Source organism: Aythya ferina (genome assembly GCF_964211825.1).
Source record: "Aythya ferina genome assembly, chromosome: 7".
NCBI lineage: Eukaryota > Metazoa > Chordata > Aves > Anseriformes > Anatidae > Aythya > Aythya ferina.
This window is the reverse complement of record NC_140302.1, coordinates 25,266,502-25,284,684: the sequence shown is the minus strand read 5'-3', so window position 1 is coordinate 25,284,684 and position 18,183 is coordinate 25,266,502. Positions and strand designations below refer to the sequence as shown.

Below are 18,183 nucleotides of genomic sequence, written 5' to 3'. Positions count from 1 at the left end.
CGTTGTGCTGTAGCTATATCACAGTGCTTTGCATTATACATTCTTGATGCTATTTTCTTCTCTTCCTGCCTCTTCAGGAAGCTTCACTGCTACTTTAAATACGTGTATTGCAATGCTTATTATAGGAGCCCAGGGCTGACACATCCAGAATCACTATTACTAAAATTATCACCTGTCTAAAGCAAGGCTTAAATGTTGCGTGAGAAATTGCAAAGGGCGATTTCCATGAGTAGTATCACGTGTGTGGTTATACCAGGAAACTTTAACACCATCAGGGTGTGTTGTGATTTGTAATGAGCCAAAGGTTACATACTTTCAGCGTTCAAACTAATTCCTGTACCACTTCATTCTTTGACCTATTATTGATTGTGCAGGAGGTTTATTTTGCTTTAAAGACCTGAGAATAATTGGTTGCACAGCACCAGCCCGCTAAAATATGTGAGACTCACCAGCTGGAATACGTTGGTTAAAATATTGACTTAATTCTGGAGACAAGTATTCTGTTGGCTTTGCTAGGGTCCATGGCTGGACTTGGGAGGGGGGTAGTGATAAATCATTATTCAGTAGCTGCTTCTCCAAGCGGGATGTAGGGAGGTGTGCTTTGCAAAAGTGATGAATGATTTGAGGGTGGTCCTGTGCTTGGATGTCCAGCTTCATTTATTTAAAAACGACCTGATTTGAGAGGGACGGGGGGAACCCCTGCTGTCAGCACTTCAGGGAACCTGAAACTTAAGGCATGCTTGAAGGGAGACACTTTGAAAAATGACTTGTGAATGTTGCGAGAGGGAAATTGAAAATCCAGATTCAAATCTCACTAGTGCTTTGGATCAGCATTTAAACTACCTAATACCTGCAAATGCTTTGAATTTCTTGGATAATAAGCTTTGTAAAAGTAAAGTGATGGTTGATAAGCTGTGATTTGGAAGGAACTATGTTAACACCTATAAACACATCTGTGTAACTGTTGAAATGCAAGCATTTCTTCATCTCCTCCTGAAATAAAAGCAGGAATGTGAAATCAGGTAGGATTTTATTGTCCCAAATTTCTTCTGCCTTTGTTCAACCTCCTCTAGATCTCTGCTAGGAAGGCAAAATCACAAGCTTCAGTGTACGCTGGCTCTCAGGGGATTGTGCAAATCCAGAAGAAAAGAGGGTCTGGTTTGGCATAAAAGAAAGGTGAGGTATTAGGGAGACAGGCTATTGACTTTTGGATTTGCAGGATGAGAAACTGGAGATGTTTTGGGTGGACCAAAAGAACAGATCAAATAACTTTAGGTGGTGTTCACAAAGAACTTGTCAAATTGTTGATTTACTCAGAGGGCTAGAGAGGCAGAAGCATGTTCTAGAGCATGCTAGAAAACAAAAACACAAACACTTTTCCCATTATTTCGGGATAATATTAAAGTCTCTGGATAGGGCAAGAGCCCTCATCTGTTTTTCAGAGGTAATTCTCCCACAGAGCCCTTTTTTTCAGACTGCAGCACATATGAGAGGGTGCTGATATGTAGCAGCTTCTTCCTTATTTTCTCACTCCCAAGTCTGCCTCTCTGCCTTCTCTGTCAATCTCTTGACTTACTTTCTTAGTGATTCTGTTTCAGTATCCATCCAGGCAGAGCTGTGTGTCAGTTCACACGGAGCCTGTTTTTAATTATCTCCCTTTTCTGACGGGATCTCAGTGTTAAGCCAAACTGAATAATTATCCTGCTTCTTTGGAGATATTTTTATCTTTTTTCCCCTCGCCAAATGTTTGCTTTCACATTAAAAATTGATCAGAGTCTTGAGGTGGTTGCTTTGCTAGCAGTTTCTTTAGATTCCTGCATTTGTTAGAGGCAAAGCCTCTTCATTTTAGGTACAGCGATGTGAATGTGCTTTTCACAGGATGGTTGAGGTTGGAAGGGGCCTCTGGAGATCACCTAGTCCAGCTCCCCTGCCAAGCAGGACCACCTAGAGCACGTTGGCAGGATGGCATCCAGGTGGGTTTTGAGTATCTCCAGAGTAAGAGACTCCACAGGCAACCTGTTCCAGTGCTCTGCGCTGTCACCCTCACAGCAAACAAGTGTTTTCTCATATTCAGCTGGAAATTCTGCATTTCAGTTTGTGCCCATTGCCTCTTGTCCCGAAGGAAAAAAAAATAATTAAGAGCAAGTATTCACTCTTCACTTACAAAGCAAACAAACAAAATCCCTTTCTTCTACATTTTGTTTGTTTCTTCAGTTCATAAGAAGCAGCACTATGGAAAGAAGTATGATCGAGGTATGAGAAGTATGATTAATGGTGTGAGGGGAATGGTGTCCAGATGTAAGGTCAGGTTTGTAGTTAAAAGTAGTGTCTATAGTTGTACTGGTACAGCTGTGGTGGACAGGGGACAAGCAAACATTCAAACACTAAAATCCTTCTGTAACAGGAGAAAACTCAAAGCCAAATAAAGACAGAATAATAGCTATTCTTCTGTGGTAATTGTCTTGGACTATAAGGTAATTATTTTTGACTAACGATTTGAGAGGAAAAAGATTGCTGTTGTTGGACAGAAAGAAAGAGTGAGAGAGCTGTGATTATGGCCTGCTGAAACATTGAGGGGAAGGGCATGGAGAAAACTGTGGAGCGTGCCAATGCCAATATCTCTGTTGGATCTCCTAAACCATTCCTGGTGAGGCCTGTCAATTCCCAGGCTTACAGCTAGTCTGAGTTGGACTTGAGCCTTACAAATGGGTGGAAGTAATGCTTTGTGAAGGGACGTTCTTCCATTACCAACCTGGTGTCTGTCACCACGTGTCCATGTGAGTTCACTCTGGCACACGGTGGTTGCTTGATTCACTCCCAGTATTTCTGTGAGTTCCCCTGGTGAATGAAGTAGGATGCACGAAGCCTGATACTTCTGCTCAGGACAGGATGGGAGCGTTTATGGTGGCAGATGAAGAAAGGGCTTGGCAAATCTTGCTTTGGTTGCTCTGGTGTGGTCTGGTTCCATTCATCACATGTTCGCTTGTGGGAAGCAGTTCAGCTCTGTTCTCAAAGGAAACCACAGGGAGCACAGAGTGTTCCCAACAGATGTGGAAACAACAACTGGGGAATTGAAGCAGCCTTTGTAGATAAATGGAAGGTTGAAACAGTGGGACAGATAAAGATGAGAAAGAATGTAATGGTCTAGCTCTTATCTGCCCATACGTTCTCCTCTCCACAGCTGATTCTTTATTTCCTTCCACTTCCCCAGCTGTCATTCCACTGTCTTAGCTCTGCTCTATCTCCAAACAAACCCTGCTTTTCCTTTTTTTTTTTTTTTTTCCCATTTGTTACTTCCTACTCTTGCTAGCAGTGTCCTGAACCCTTCACAAGAGACTTATTTTCCACCTGCCTTCTAGCCTTCATCCTTTGTTTCCCTATCTCATGTATCTGTCTTAATTTCTTGCATGCTCTTTCTCCTTACATTTCATTAGGGCTGTGGTGAGATTCTTAAAACCATGACTACAATATTTGTAAAAATTCGGAAAGCAGGGGACAAGAAACAAATATCATTCTTACCAGTTTCCTTCTTTTCTTTGGACACAGCCTCAGTTTGGTATCAGGAGATGGAGATCCAATTCCCAGCACTTGGATTCCTCTTGAATATCACCCTACAAAGCGCTGATCTTTGCTTCTTTCCATATACCCCTCACTCCCAGAAAACAACATAGAAATACCATCAAAACAGATGAGCTTTGATGTCAATTCTCTGTAATTACAGTCAAATTCTCTGTAAGCATCATAGGCCTATTCCAAAAGAAGGGGGCTCTCGGTACATAATCAAATAGCTGCAAACAGCAGTTAGGAGATTGTACAATTCTGACAAAACCACAAGCTTCTGATATTTATATTTTTTTTAAAGACTGAGGTGTTGGTTAGTTCATATGTAACTGATGAAGTTAACGGGTTGGTTCGCATGTAACAAATCAGAAAAATGTGGAACAAAATGATGTGAAGTTCTCTTGCTCTTGAAATTGTCTGGAGCTTTTGCCATCAGCTTTAGTTGGGCTGAGATTTCTCACCATCTGCTGTGTACATTTCTTCCCATCCAGGTGAATTCAAAACCTGACTCCAGCTCCAAAAGGATTCACAGTGTTTTTAAGGAAGCAATAAGGATGCTACAAGAAGAAGGAGTGGTTTTCCAGAAACCTAGTAGCTCCAAGGACTTGTACCATGTAAGGAATTGAGCTGTGATTGCAAACATATTCAATAGTATGACTATTTTGTAGTTTCAGAGTAGAAATATTTCAGGAAAGGAAGCTGGACCTCCGAACGCTGTCTGTTTATTCCAAAGGCTTATCTACGTCTTTCTTTACTCTTACCTCTCTGTCACCCACCAAGCTAATCTTTTTGTAACTCAGTGCCAGTCTTCAGCACTGCTGCTGTTCTAGGTGCAGTCTGTGTTCAGCCTAGGTTGCTTAACTGTACGCTGATGTGACAGAGCGCACTGAAGACTGGGACAGGTCTCTGTCAGGTTTAGGTTAAAACTCAGTGTTCTGTTGAGTTGGATGCCCTCTTTTGGGTTGATTCTGGTATCTTATGTTCTTCTCCTAACTCCTAAATGCTGCTAACATTGCTCAAAAGATAACTGAAGATGTAACATGCATTATTTATCTTGGAGACAGCATATCTTGCTGACTGTAGTTATGACAATGTAAGTTTAGAATACATCGTGGCCTTGATGTATGGCCATGATACATCCTTTTTAACATCCTCTCCATTTACTGTGAAATAGACTACTATAAATTGCCAGTTTCTTCCGTTATCTCCAGGTGACTGATCATGATAAGGAGCTGCTTAAAGTGACCCTCGATGTGGTTAAAGAGGACTGCCGAAAACCCAGGCGTAAGTACCGGTGTGGTCAGGTTTCTGGTGAGCTATGAGCTGGTGCTGGTATGTCGATGACAATCTCTCCTCCTGCTGCTGGATTAGGTACACTTCCTGTCCTTACCCTTAAACTCGAAGCTAAGTTGCTTGTGTAGCTCATCAGTGTAGCTAAAAGCAGAAGTGCAGGAACAGCTTCCTATGAGCAGAGAGAGAGAGAGTGAGAGAGCACATGTGCCCAGAATGAAGCAACCTCGCAGGTCTGAAATGAGCAGCCATTATCTAAGATCTGTATCTTTTGAGTGTACATAGATTTTGGGAGGAACCAAATGCAATGAGGTTAGGTCAGCAACTAATAGCAGTTGCTCTGCACTTCGGGTAGGTGGCAGATCTTGCTAGGTCAGTTTCTACAGGGGAGCTGACACAAAAGCGGTAGTGCAGAAAAGTGAAATCCTCACCTCCATTAAGCCAACAGTAGCATTCACTTATATCAGTAGGGTATTCTCTGTAGGTTTTAAACAAGTGCAGAGTTTGAGTGGCTGTTCTTTACAGGTAGGGATTTCAGTCTAACAAAATCCACTTGATTTCATGTAATATACCTCATCTGGCTTCGGAGTTACCCTGTTCCTGAAGCATATGGTGTCTTGTTGCCATTGCAAAAGGTAGTGCTTGACTTGAGTGGCTGCTAATTGCACAGGTACATTGATACAGAGTTTGTCAATGCATTGGGCAGAACATGTTAGCAGGGATCACTTGCTGCTGGAGTGCAGCTAGTTGTGGGGTAAAATGTAGTAAAGAATAAATGACTGACTAAAACATAAAGCATATACTCTTAAATTGCTTTTCTCCTTGTACCATCATAATAACGATAGTGCTTGTAGGACCTGATCTGTGATGGTTATCCTGCAGAGAAAAAAGGGTGAGTGAAGTGGAATGATTTTTGAGTTCCCAACTGTCTATCTTAAGCAATAGCGCAGCTGTTAACATGGTTTATATGTGGAAATAAAAGTTTTGTCTCTCTGGGGGGTTGGTGAGAGTAGCTGTTACAGGGCGAGCAGTTGAAGATGAGCTTAGTTGCTGGAGGCTGTGTGAGTGCAACAAATTGCAGTATGTTTTCTATTGTCTTTTATCCATTAACAAATACAAACACCTCCTCTGTAAAAGGCAAATCATTCCTCTGTCTGTTTTACAGATTAGCAAGTTCTCTTGGAAACATGTTTTGTTTCCTAATTGGGCCACTGTAAGAGCCAGAACTTGTATGTAGTTGATGCAGGACACCAGGCCTGGTGTGCATTGTCACAGTGGTGAAGTACTCTCCCTGCTCCACCAGAGGTTAAGTTCTTTCTACCAGTTAACAGCAGATAGAAACTGGTAGATAGTTACAGAGAAAACTTTGCAGAACCCTGAGTTCTCAAAGCTATTTTTTTCATACTGAGCAGGGAAAAAATAGCAATTGCCTTACAGAGCCTCTTTCTCTCCTTGAAGCTTTCTGTTTACTTTCCTGTTGTAAAAAGCACAGTTTCCAGGTAAGTCTCTCTTCCTCTGATGGGTTTGAGAAGGACTTTTTCAATGTTCCAGTCATTGGTATTAGAAGACGTTGAGAAGGAAAACCAAAAAGCTTCGATCAAAACCAGCAGGATACTTTTGAATATTTTATTGTCCCTGAATGATGCAATGGCACAGAGCTCAGTGTAATTGTCGGGCCCCCTCTGCTGTCCATGGGCAGGTACAGCCACCCGCTTGGCCTTGGTTAGCGAGCAGGCTCCTGGTGAGAAAATAGGAACATGGTAGTGCCTCAAAGGCTTTTACTTGGTTATTGCAAGAAATTTGTACCCATTTTCCTTGAAGAACAACGTTAATCTTCCATGACAGTAAGACTGTTTTTATTATAAACCAAACTCTTCTATCCAAATTTCTCTGCTAGCTTTCAAGACAATGCCTCACCCCAATCATTTCTTGTGACACGCTCTCAGGCCCAACCCAGCTGCCTGGAACTATTGTACAAACAAAAAAACCCTCAGCATGACTAGTCTGAGCTCCACAAACCCTGATATGTCAACATTACAATCCGAGTCCTTGGTTCTAATTGTAATTCCCCACAGCCTGATCTGAAGTGCCCTTATAAGAGTCCACTCTGGGTCTATCTAGAGGCTTAAGACAGCCTGAAAAGGGTGACAGTATAGTTTGACTCCAGACTGAACTGCAAAATGATAAACTTAATCCAGGTTTTTTTTCTTTTCTTGGTGTATTTGTTCTGGTTTTAGGCTTAGATGAAGCTAATAGTAAAGAGAATAAAGCCAAAACTACCTGAAGTTAAATTTAATGTGTCCAACTGGACCTGTGTTGTCCACATGTCCACAATAGGCAAAGAGTAGTTTCTCTCTAACTCTGTCCCCTTTTATAGCAGTAGGCAAGGCAGTTTATCACAGCCTGGATTACCTGAGGTTGTAGACAAAAGCTAAAGCCCATAGTGGCAGTGAAAGAAGGACAGCATCACACCGCTGTGAAGCGTGTATTCCCTCTAACTTGGGTGGTAGCCTAGGAATGTATCTGGGCTGCTTAATTATTGCACACACCTGCCATTACCCCAAAATGCCATTTTCTACCAGCATCTAGAACAAAAGATGCATTGTGCTGTTGGGTAACACCTGAGTCACTAATCTAATTCATCAGGGCTTAAGCTAATTTACTGTAGATCAGGGATGGGCGCTCTGACTGTCTTATGACAAACCTGTGACTAATCCAAAATGCAGCTACCCACTTTGTTTGGAGCAGCAGGCACTAAGAGCAGGTAGACTCCTTGTTCTGTTCTCTGTGCTTATCCATCCTAGGGTGGTGAATGTGTTTTCTCCCAGCCACAAAGGTCTTTCATCAGACTGAGCCACTGACTTCTAAAGAAATATCCTTGCATGAATTATGGTCTGACAGGAGTTAGGCTGAAGTGTACACAGTGCCACCTCCTATCTACCAGTGACTTTCCTCTGCAGCTTCTAAGGCAGTTCTGGGGCTTAGCTGATTCTAGAGTTAGAGATTTGCTAAAATAAAAACAAAAGCAGCAGAAAAATAGGACAGGGATCTTCTTGGCCCCAGAACTTCATGCAAATTTCTCACTAGCTGTATCAAACTTACCTTACATCATCTGAGCTGAAGGCTGAGGTGGAGGAAAGTCGTTTGTGTTAATGTGCTTCATTTATGCCAATTTTCCATTGTTAGCCATGGAGGAGAACAATCTCTGCTGTTGTTTTGAGGACTTGAGGGAAAGACTGGGATCCTGCAGCACTGATAGTGACTTTACAGGGCCTGTGGGGGAAATTGTTGGTAGGGACAGCTGAACTTCAGTTAATGTCCATCAGGCACACAGTAGCTGCTGCACGCTGCACTGCAGTTATTAAGGACATCTATTTCTGACTTGCTCTCTAAGAAAATGATTTTTCTTTTAAATATATTTCTGCTTTTATGTACATTTTCAGTTTTTTTTCTCTTTAAAATTAGATGAAACTTGATACCGAAGTTCTGTGACTTTCTACTCCAGTAATTGTTTGAGAAGTTTCAAGTGTAGGAATGGGATTGCATCGCTAGCTGACAAAAGTTGCACTGTGACAGTTTTTCCACAAGATGACAGTGTTGGGCAAGTAGTCACATCTGGCCACGGGCCTGCCTCCTGTTCCAGACGTTTTTAATGCTGTACACAAGCAAAAGGATTTTCATTTGGTTTCCGGCTACATTCTCCTTTTTTAATTCTTTTTCCTACAGATGCTGAAAAAGGCTGCCACTTTCTTCATGTCCTGAGTTGTGTTCGGCAGAACTACAACCCCAGCCTGGCTGAAGTGGTGATGCACCGTGTCTTGGAACTGCTGGAGAGTAACAGTGATGTTGTCAGCACCATGGAAGGATACTATATGGCATTTTGAAGAGGGAAGATATGTTTGTTCTGGTCCAATCAGGATAAAGTGAGGAATTAGGAACGGTTGAGACAGAACTCTGACACTGAAAAATTGCTATTACCAAGTATGATCTAGATGGGGGGGGGGGGGGGGGGGAAGAGCGTTCTGCTTCTCCAAGTGCTATTTTTGTTCAGCTCCTGAGAAGTTGTCCAAATATTTGTTTTAATATTCTTGCTGACTTCCTCCTTATTACTAGTGAAAGTTGTATCAAACTGATTCTGGACGTCCTAACAGCAGGAGAGCTGGAAAGGAAGCTGGACTTTTTCTCTGCATGTCCTTCCCTGACAAACAGTAAGATGTGACACGGCCTTCTCGCATCTACGTCCAGTGAGCCCTAAAGAGAAGTCACTGCTAAAGAGCACTGTTTACAGTAATGATCATGTCAGGACTCATCATTCTGGTTTAAAGACTGATGCTGTGATACTTCCATATGGCAATAGCCGTTCTTTTTATGTATGCTTTGTAATAGCTAGAGAAAGCACATGAAAGAAAACAGTCAAAAGGTTTGCCTGCCCTTCCTGGCAGTGTCGGTGCACCCATGTATGTACAGATATACTCCTGAATGTGCACGGATATGCTACTCCCAAAGCAATCCCCACCTTCCTCTGAGAAGTAATACTCAGGAATGAGGACCAGCACCCCTTTCCCATCCTGCAGCCTTCTCCACTGCTTGTAAAGCTTGTCTGGATTCCCCTGGCTACCGCATGCACTACTGATGTGTGTTATTGTGGATTCTATTCAGACAAGAAGTCTCAAAATCAGCCACTGTTTTGCTCTTTATTTTTATATTGTTTTCTACATCACAAATGATAAACTATGAATCATGTGCTTTGAAAAGAAAGTATGAAAACCAGCAAGACTCGCTTTGACCGTGCTTCCTGTTGCCTTTTGTGTCTTCTTCCTTGTCACCTTCAGGAAAAATACTATCCATATCCATGCTTGCAGTAGAACACAAGACATTAACGAAATAAGATCAGCCTGGAGAAGGTTAACATGAAAGGCATTTGACCTGGAATAATCAAAACTCTGGTATGTGCCACAGTTTTCAAAGCCTGGAGCTGTTCAGTATCTGCTCGGAGGGCTCGCTGCAGCAGGGGCTTGTCTAAGCACTCTGTTTAATTCATGGTGTGGAGGTGATACCTTCAATTTGAAAAGCATAAAAAGGAAAAATGTATCCTTCCTCACTGCTCTGCACCTTCCCTGTAACAGTTGAACTAGCAGGCTCCCAGGAGGCAGATGTAGTGGTAAAGCCCTATAAGGATTGACATAGCAGGGAAAAATAAACCATATGCATGAGGAAAGCCAGTGAGTAGCCCCATGTGTGCCAAGTCTCTGGTTTGCTGTTATATTATATGCCTTGTTCCAGGCCGTAGCTGCAGTGAGATATAGGCTAAAAGAAAAGCATGATGAAATATTTGGCATTTGCATTGAGAGGCCTGTGGAAAACTCCAGCCTTAAAGAGATGGTGCATTTGTCCATAGTGGAAAACCATGCGTGCGTCATTATTTCCCTATAATCTCCCTACTTGCTGCAGAGCCTAATAGCTGGCTTCCCTGCGGGCTGCCTCTGTTTCTAGCATTACTGCTCTGTTAAGAGCTAGGTACCTTCTGGGCAGATCTTAGTACGGGCCTGAACAGGTGCCAAAAAGATGTACCTGTGCTGAAGGGAATAGGGGAGAAAGGGATTAAGAAAGAATTGTAGAAGACTTTCATTTCCTATGGATAACTCTGGAAAGCAGGGAAATAAGTCCAGATAGTGAGGGAAATGGTACCGAGGGGAACTGCAAGTTTAATTGACGCCTATGATAAAGGTCTGCTTGGTCATATTGGCAAGGGGGAGTTGAGCTTTTCAGATTCCTTCTTTCTTATACTGATCAGTTTGATGTCATGCTTAAAATAAAGGCTGTCAACGGGAGAAGTAGGTTAGGACATCAGTTCCCAGCTTAAGGTTCAGAGCCGGTTCAGGAGTTAACCATATGTTACCGCCTGATTGTGGACCAGTCGCCTACGTGGCATGAGCTTGAGGGTAGTTTAAGAAGAGTACGTGGTGTCCTGGACCATATGGAAGAGCACGGCATCTCATTTTACTAAACTGACCTGCCCCTTGGAGTGCCCTGCTGCATTAGCAGAAGTTGATTTCCCTGGGAAAGGGTTGAGTGAATCCTACTGTCTTGGTGTGAATGGTGATAGTCTCTCTTAGGATCAAAGAGTGAGAGAGCCTGGTTCTCCAGAGGGTGTCAGCCAAGTGAGTGGGCTGGGTATCTTTTGGGAGCAGCTCTGTACAGCTGAGTCCTGCAGGAAAAGATGGTCTGGAGATCGTATTGCTCTTTAGGATCTCTTTAAAACAAATTCATACCAAAATAGGATTGTATCTTTGTCCCTTGCAGCCTGTAGAGTCATACATGCAGCATCTAAAGTATTCTGTTGCTTCCAGCTTTGATGCTGTAATTCCTGTGGTTTAGATGTATTTCTATGTGTAAAGTCTGCCTAAAATGTCTGGCCTCCTATTTTCTAAGCATCAGTGGTTGGTGCAGACAGAAAGTGTCTGCCCTGTTTGTCCTGCTCCTGTTGTGATAGCAGTGATAACTGTGAAGCCTTAGATGTGAGGTGGGAGGAACTCTTCTTGGGAAAGACAGGTAAGTCACTCTGAAAAGTACCTGTCCTTGGAAGTTCTTAAGTTGGTCCTTGCTATCAATGCTGGACTCCTGTGATGAAGGATATATTCTGTTGGAGATCAATCCCCAAGAACAGGAAAAATAACTTTTTTATTTTTCTCCCTTAAGTTAGGGAAATAATATGAATGAACACAAGAGAGCCTACAGTTTTTACAAGAGTGAAAATTCAAGGTAAAAATTTAATGGAGGAGTCTAGATTTAAGTTACACTGATTCTAATTCTGAACAACAGCATGGAATAGCTGTGCCTTAAGCTTGCATACTTTCTCTTTTCCATGGTAGCCACCTAGCACAAACTAACACTGACTCTGGTTGAGTGCATTCCCACTCCTGTACCTACGGGGAATACCGTAAGCATTTGTGGAGCACAGAGCTCTCTGTGGGTTGATTTACCCATTTAGTCAGTATCTCTACAGTGTGCTTCTGTGACAGCAGTCTAGACATACCCGTGTTGGTATAAGTCACCTTTATGTAAGTCTAACTACACACACTAGGGCTTTTACTGCCCATAAACTGTCTCTCTGTTTACAGATCGTATCCTTAACCAAGAGTCATATCACTCACGCTGTTAAAATTCTTACATTTAGACCCCACCTACAAAATATTGTGTGGAGCGTTCAGTGAAAGCTCGCTTTCTTGTTTTGTTTAACTTGAAAACTCTTTAGGCAATGCAGTCGCTACTGGTTTATTAAAGGACTTTGAAGGTGGCGCTTTAAGGTAAAACTGACAAGTGAGAATTCATGCTGTAGGACTGCTTCATGGCCAATTCTGGTTTCCATAGAAACAGTCATGGCTGTAAAAGGCAGGTAAGTGAAATGCAGGTTTTAAAAGCAGTCAGCATTTTTACATTACGTTAAAAAGGTATGTTGCCATAGAAATGTAGTTTTAAATGGCCAAAGAATTTTAATTTTCTATTCTAGAAAAATGAAAGCTGATTTTTTTTTTTCCGGAGAGAAAACAAAGGACAGAATAAGGCTACCTTCAGTTCCTGCCATCTGCTTAGGTGAGGGAGAAGATAAGGTTGCTTCACGCCTCAGTTTCCTCTTTTGAAAATTGGGGATAGTGTAATTCCTTGGGTTGTAGCTCATAACCCCAATTTTTGTTAACATTAGTCATTAAAAGCTCTTGAGATCTGTCAGTGGTAGCTGTTAGAGAAGAACTGTTGCTGAGTGGGAGTGAGGGAATGGATAGATGCTGGAGTGGGACTGAGCGCTAATCCAAGCCCTACTTTCACTAACTGCTTTATCTTTCTCTGCCTCTCTTTCAATGCATATTGCGTTGCCTGTCTTGTCTTTTTGGTCTCCGTGTCCTATGAGGCAATTATGGTCTCCTGGTTTATATTCATACGGAATATTTTTCCTGGAATCCTAAATGATTTCTGAGTGTTCTTGTTCTCAGATCTTTGGATTCTGAGTTTGTATTCATGAGTGCATGTATTTTACACAAACCACCTGAGAAATGAAGGGTTTCTTTCAAAGTAGTAAGTAGGGGAAAAAAGATTGGCTCTGTGACCCTAAGCTGTTACTTCTGTGGATCTGTCCATGCTTGCTTATTTCAGTGGCGAACACCATACATGGAAGAGGTTGCTAATTCATTATCCAGAACAACAATTCATTAATGAACAGCCAGTAAGGTGTGGAGTCATGTGAAGAATTAGGAGACAAAGTACTGAAAATCTGCCTGTCAAAGAAATGCTGTTTGGTTTACTTTGGGAGCGAGCCGATCCTGCGGCTTACCGGAGAAAAGATGTGCCTAGCACAGATCGTATCTTTATCCTTACCTCTAAATGGAAAGGGAGCAAGTTCAGACACCACAGGCAACCTGAATTTTGAAACTTCCTTTTTCGGTATGGTGCTCTGTTCTTTATTGCTCTTTGAGCATAGTCTCCAGCCCTCCTGCCCCAACAATTGCAGGCTGGTGAGAAAAAAAAAAAAAAATCACTGCAGGAGATAAGAGTAGTTATAATAATTGGATGTCATCGTCTAGGAGCTCCCAGCATTATGGAAACATTTTTGTGGATGTTTGTTGGCAGCAGGGGAATGCTGAGTCAGGAATCCTGGGTTTCATTCCCAGCAATATGCCCGGTCAGGCACAGAGGGTTTCTTCCTAATTTCTGTCACCTGTTTCTGCTCTCCACTCTCTCCTCTAATTGTCATTTATTAGGCCTTTTATTGTGTTCACAGTCTCAGTTCATCTCTGCACCACAGATCATGGTCAAACCTGCTTCCTCCCCACTTTGTTCCTTTTTCTTTCCTAACTCAAATACCCGTGTCAGCCTCTGACAGTCGCAACCACCGGTACAATCCCTCTGCCTACCTGACCTGGCACGGTTCACAGCCCCTTCAGATTCCAGCGGGCTGTTCCTTGCTTCTTCCCAAGGCACCAGAAGGGGATCTTTCCTTCAGCAGGAAGGAGTTGCAATTTCAGGAAAACAGCCTCCTCCTACCTCCCAGGACCCCCGACCTAGTAGCACCCTCCAAGTTTCTAATTGTGGGTTTCTTGTATCCAAGTATGAAAATAAACATAGTTAAAAATTAAAACGCTCGCATTTTGCCCAAACTAGAGCAAGCACACACTGTACTTGCAGATGGCAGAAACCATCCGCCTCTCCTTGACACTTTAAAGTGTCAAATCAAGGCAGCTTTCATCACAGACATGATTGGTAAAGTTGAGGCAGACTTTCAGAAACTTGTAGTTTGCCTATCTACTAGTCAATGTCTCCCCATTTAGCCTTTTTTTTTCTTGTTGTTCCCCAAGAAAGTGGCATTATGCTGTGGTGTGATGGATGTGATTATATCGTGTGTTTGGGCATTTGTCAACCTCTTCTGTCCCACCACCTCAAGTGATTTTGTAAGCTGTTGGCTGGCTAAGAAGAGTGAAGGACCCTGTGACATTATGGGCTTGCACATTTTAAGAAAATGGATGCACAAATAGAAGAAGGAGGCCCAGATTGGTGCTACTAATAAGGGGGTAGGGAGAAAACCACACAACACCAGAGAAACCATGCATAAAACCATCTCTACCCATTTTTTGTAACTTTTACTGCCACAAGAACCATTACTTCTTGCATTGCAGTGCTCTTTTAAGAGCTGACTAGGCTGTTTTGCCTGAAGTTGGCTAGCAGAGGTCACCCCAAGGCAGACATTCATGATGGGGAATTGCAAATGAACCTAAAATCTGGTAAAGGTGCAGCATCTGTGTCAGGGTAGAGAGCTGAATTTATGATTGTTAGGGATGCCACCAGCCCATTCCCACTAATACCTTTTAAATGTGCATTGGCAACTATACTAATCCAGTCACAGTAATTTACAAGTTGAAACCGGCCCAGATTAACAAGATTGCCCGAACATAACATAACCTGGAATTTGCTAGTGAAAGAAATAACCTAAAGGAACAATTTTCAGCAAGAGTTGAACCATTGAACAGCGTGGTGCCAATTAACCTGGCACAGTATCTCCCACGCTCTTGTTTTAGCTTGCTTTTTGTTATTGATTGGAAGAGTGAACACTCCTTTCCTACCAGCCAGAACTGGAGCTCTCTGCCAGCTTCGCCTGGGATGAGCGAGCTGTGAAGGCGCAAACATGTATGGGCCTAAACATCTGCTTGTCTTGCTTGAAAACTGAGGAATAGCTGCAGCTAAACTCTTGCTTTGATAGAAAAACTAGATGGCTCAGCCTTAATCTTAATTCATCTTTTTTAATTTTCCCAAATTAGAAGTAAAGCAGAGAGGAAAGTAGTCCCACCTCTGCTGGGAGCACGGTAAGATAATCACAAGTGTATGTCACTGTGAAAGAGTCGCTGGCATTAAATGAAGCATGCACTGAGGCTGTTACTGAGCTGAGAAGTTCCTCCCAGTAGTGGAGACCTCATCCAAATATTGCAGTGATACCTGGAAATAAGAGGGAGGAATCTGTTCCCACAGATGCCTTCCCCAACAATACTCATCAAAGCCCTGCAGGCCTAGCTGATTTTAAAATGTGCTTTCTTGCCAAAATAGAAGGTGGTAGGGAAATGGAAAAGGGGTGTTTGGAGTTCGGTTTTTCTCCTATTGCCAAAACTGAAGTAATTCCCAGTGAGAGCGCAGGAGTTGTCCTTGCATGTGCATAAGACTCTTCTTTGCTGTAATGTCTGCAAAGAACTGAGCCACAACGAGCCAGCTGGGCTTCTGAAACTGCTGTCTCCACTGCTGACTAATACTCTCCCATTGCTTCCTTCCCTTACCTTGTCTTTTTTTCCCCTCCAAGAATGTCTCTTGAACTTAATTCCTGGTTCAAAGTAGTTAGAGTCTGTCTCTTTGTTCTTCTGTGGGTACGGTGATCCAGGACAAACATAACAGGAGCAAAGTGATACAGAGAGGAGTTTTTGTTGGAACTCCCAATGTAGGAAAGGATGAGAACTACAGAGGAAGCAGAGGGAGGAGGATTTAGCAAAAAGATGTTTGAAATTAGTCCAGCTGAAAAAGGCTAAGATATAATTGCCTAATGATGCTTCAGACATCTGTTTCAGACCAGGCAGCAGGTGCTGCATGTAATGAAAGCAAGGACTTGTACTACTTTATTTTCTGTAAATAGAAAGCAAGGAAGGAAATGAGGGCATGAAAAAAAATGGAGTAAGAGAATATTTATCATAAACAGCTGGACAAATTTATCTGGAGCAGAGTAATACTTACATGCTCTTGCTGTGCCTTCCTTACACTGTCCCTTAACAGTTCCTGTTCTGCAGGGCGCTTCGTCTTTTTGAAAACTTTGATGCTCAAAGTTAGAGGCTAAAGTAAGAGCTGGCCACCCCAAAATTCCTTTAAAGATCAAAATATTCAGGACAACGTAATTGTCACCCAGATGCTGTTACTACCTGCTGGAGGTGGTCCTGAAGGAAGAACCTGCCCGTGTCCCACAGGTGCCCTCTGCGTTTGGCTGCCTTTTAGAGACCTGCCTGGAGAGGAAAAGAGCTGCTTACAAACACTCTTGACAGTGAAATGGTTTATAGGGTTTTATCTTTCATGCTGCATGGACACAGCCTAATACACACCCAAATCCAAAGAAACAACTGGAATTAACCTGGATAGCATGTCAGCCAGTGGTGCTGCTCCACACTCTGTAGGTGAAAAGCACACCTACACCAGGCCCTGCTGGAGAAACCGTAGCTATGCCTTCCACAAGAAGTTCTAAGTAATAAAATCAGTGTCGATTCAGAAGGGGTTGCACGAGTAAAAATAGTGAACAAGGAAATTCAAGTTTAAAAGGACTTGGTAGAAATCTTAAATCTATGAGTACAGAGGACTCAGTATCCATGTATATGCTGAGAGGCCACATGGGAAGAAAATGCAAATGAAAAATGCTTCTTCCTAGTTCTAATTCGGTCGTAACAAGCCTGCATTTTCAACAACAGATTGCCAAGTTTTTTGCAGAGTGAGGCAGAAGATGGCATTGAAATGTCCTCTTGAGAGCAGTGAGCACAACTGAAGTCAGGGACAGCATCTGGGAATTAGCCTGGGGAACCCCAATCCAAACCTGTGATCAGTTTGAAAAACTTCAGCTGCCACAAATGTAAGCCTGATGTTTATGTAAGACATAAGAAAAGCATGGCTTGGGCTTGCTTTATTTTATTTGTTTTAACCATGTCATCAGATATCTACAAAACCTTCATAACAATGGAAAAGTACAAGGTGTATGTCGATGAAAAACAGTCTGCCGGCTGCTGCTACTACCCTAAGCAGAGCGTGTGATGCACCTACTGCTGTTGAAGTCTTTCATCCATCACTCCGGTAAGGGAGGACTGAAAGATAACGTTAGTTATGGACAGGTTAAATTCTAGTAAAGCTGCCTCAGGAAAAGTATATCCATAATTTAAGTAGAGAGGGTAAAGCAGCTGTTATAGTGTAAGAAAAAGCTTTTAACCACTGGAAAAGCACGTACACTGCTAGTAGAGAATATTTATTTTGCTTTCTCGGTTATACTAGGCTGCACATGGGCTGATAAAGCAGCATGCTCTGCTGCAGAGGCTCGGAGGGGAAGGGGCACGCTACCGAGTTTACAGGGCTGCTCAGCCAGGACTGCAGCTGGGTTCCTCAGCTCCCTCTACCACATTAGCTGGGCATATTTATCGCAAGAGTGAACTTAATTTGAAGAGCAGTAATTTCCCAAGAAAATGAGATGCAGCTCGCTTGGAGGGGAAAAAAAGAAAAAAGAAAAAAAAAAAAGATTGCATCATGCTTTGTGTTTTCAGAGTTTGAGATTTGAATGCCAGACAGGCTCTACTATTCTTGTCACTCGTATCAAAAGGCATGGATGTTGAAAACGTGAAGTGGGAGAACTGCATGGCAAGCAACCCTTTTAAGAAACTGAGGTTTTGTGAGTACAGAATCTGAGATGGGAGTGTAACAAAGCCTCTGTGTTGTGCTGTTGCACATCAGAGCCAAAAAACCCCTAAGGGGCACATCTCTAGTACCATGTCTAGCAGATTATGCATGCAACTCTAGTTGCCAGTAATGAGTTGTGTGGCTAATCTGTCATGCACAGCACCGAATCACTCCTCTTCCCCCAGGAGTCTGGGCTCAGGGGGCATTTTGCTTCCGCCCAAGGTGCTGAGCACTGTTAGAGCTTCTCATACTTAATGGGACAGGAAAGCATTTGATTGTCGCAAGGGCAGACCTGGCTGCCCAGCCCTGACAAATAGAAAAGCAGAAGCAGGAAGGAAATGTCTTTGAACAGCGACTCAAGACACTCAGAAAAGGTTGTTAGGC

The 18,183-nt window shown here is 42.7% G+C and overlaps 1 protein-coding gene across 13 annotated transcripts in view; it reads left to right on the top strand.

Annotated features, from left to right (window-relative positions):
• STN1 (STN1 subunit of CST complex) overlaps positions 1–9,644 on the top strand; it is a 41,212-nt gene extending 31,568 nt beyond the window's left edge. For all 13 annotated transcript variants that reach the window (XM_084524998.1, XM_084525008.1, XM_084525003.1 and 10 more), the window contains 3 exons: positions 4,053–4,175; positions 4,773–4,845; positions 8,578–9,644. In XM_084524998.1, coding sequence (XP_084381124.1) covers positions 4,053–4,175; positions 4,773–4,845; positions 8,578–8,735 — 354 coding nt within the window. In that variant the 3' untranslated portion in view covers positions 8,736–9,644. The remainder of the gene's footprint in view (positions 1–4,052; positions 4,176–4,772; positions 4,846–8,577) is intronic.
• Positions 9,645–18,183: the final 8,539 nt, after the last annotated feature.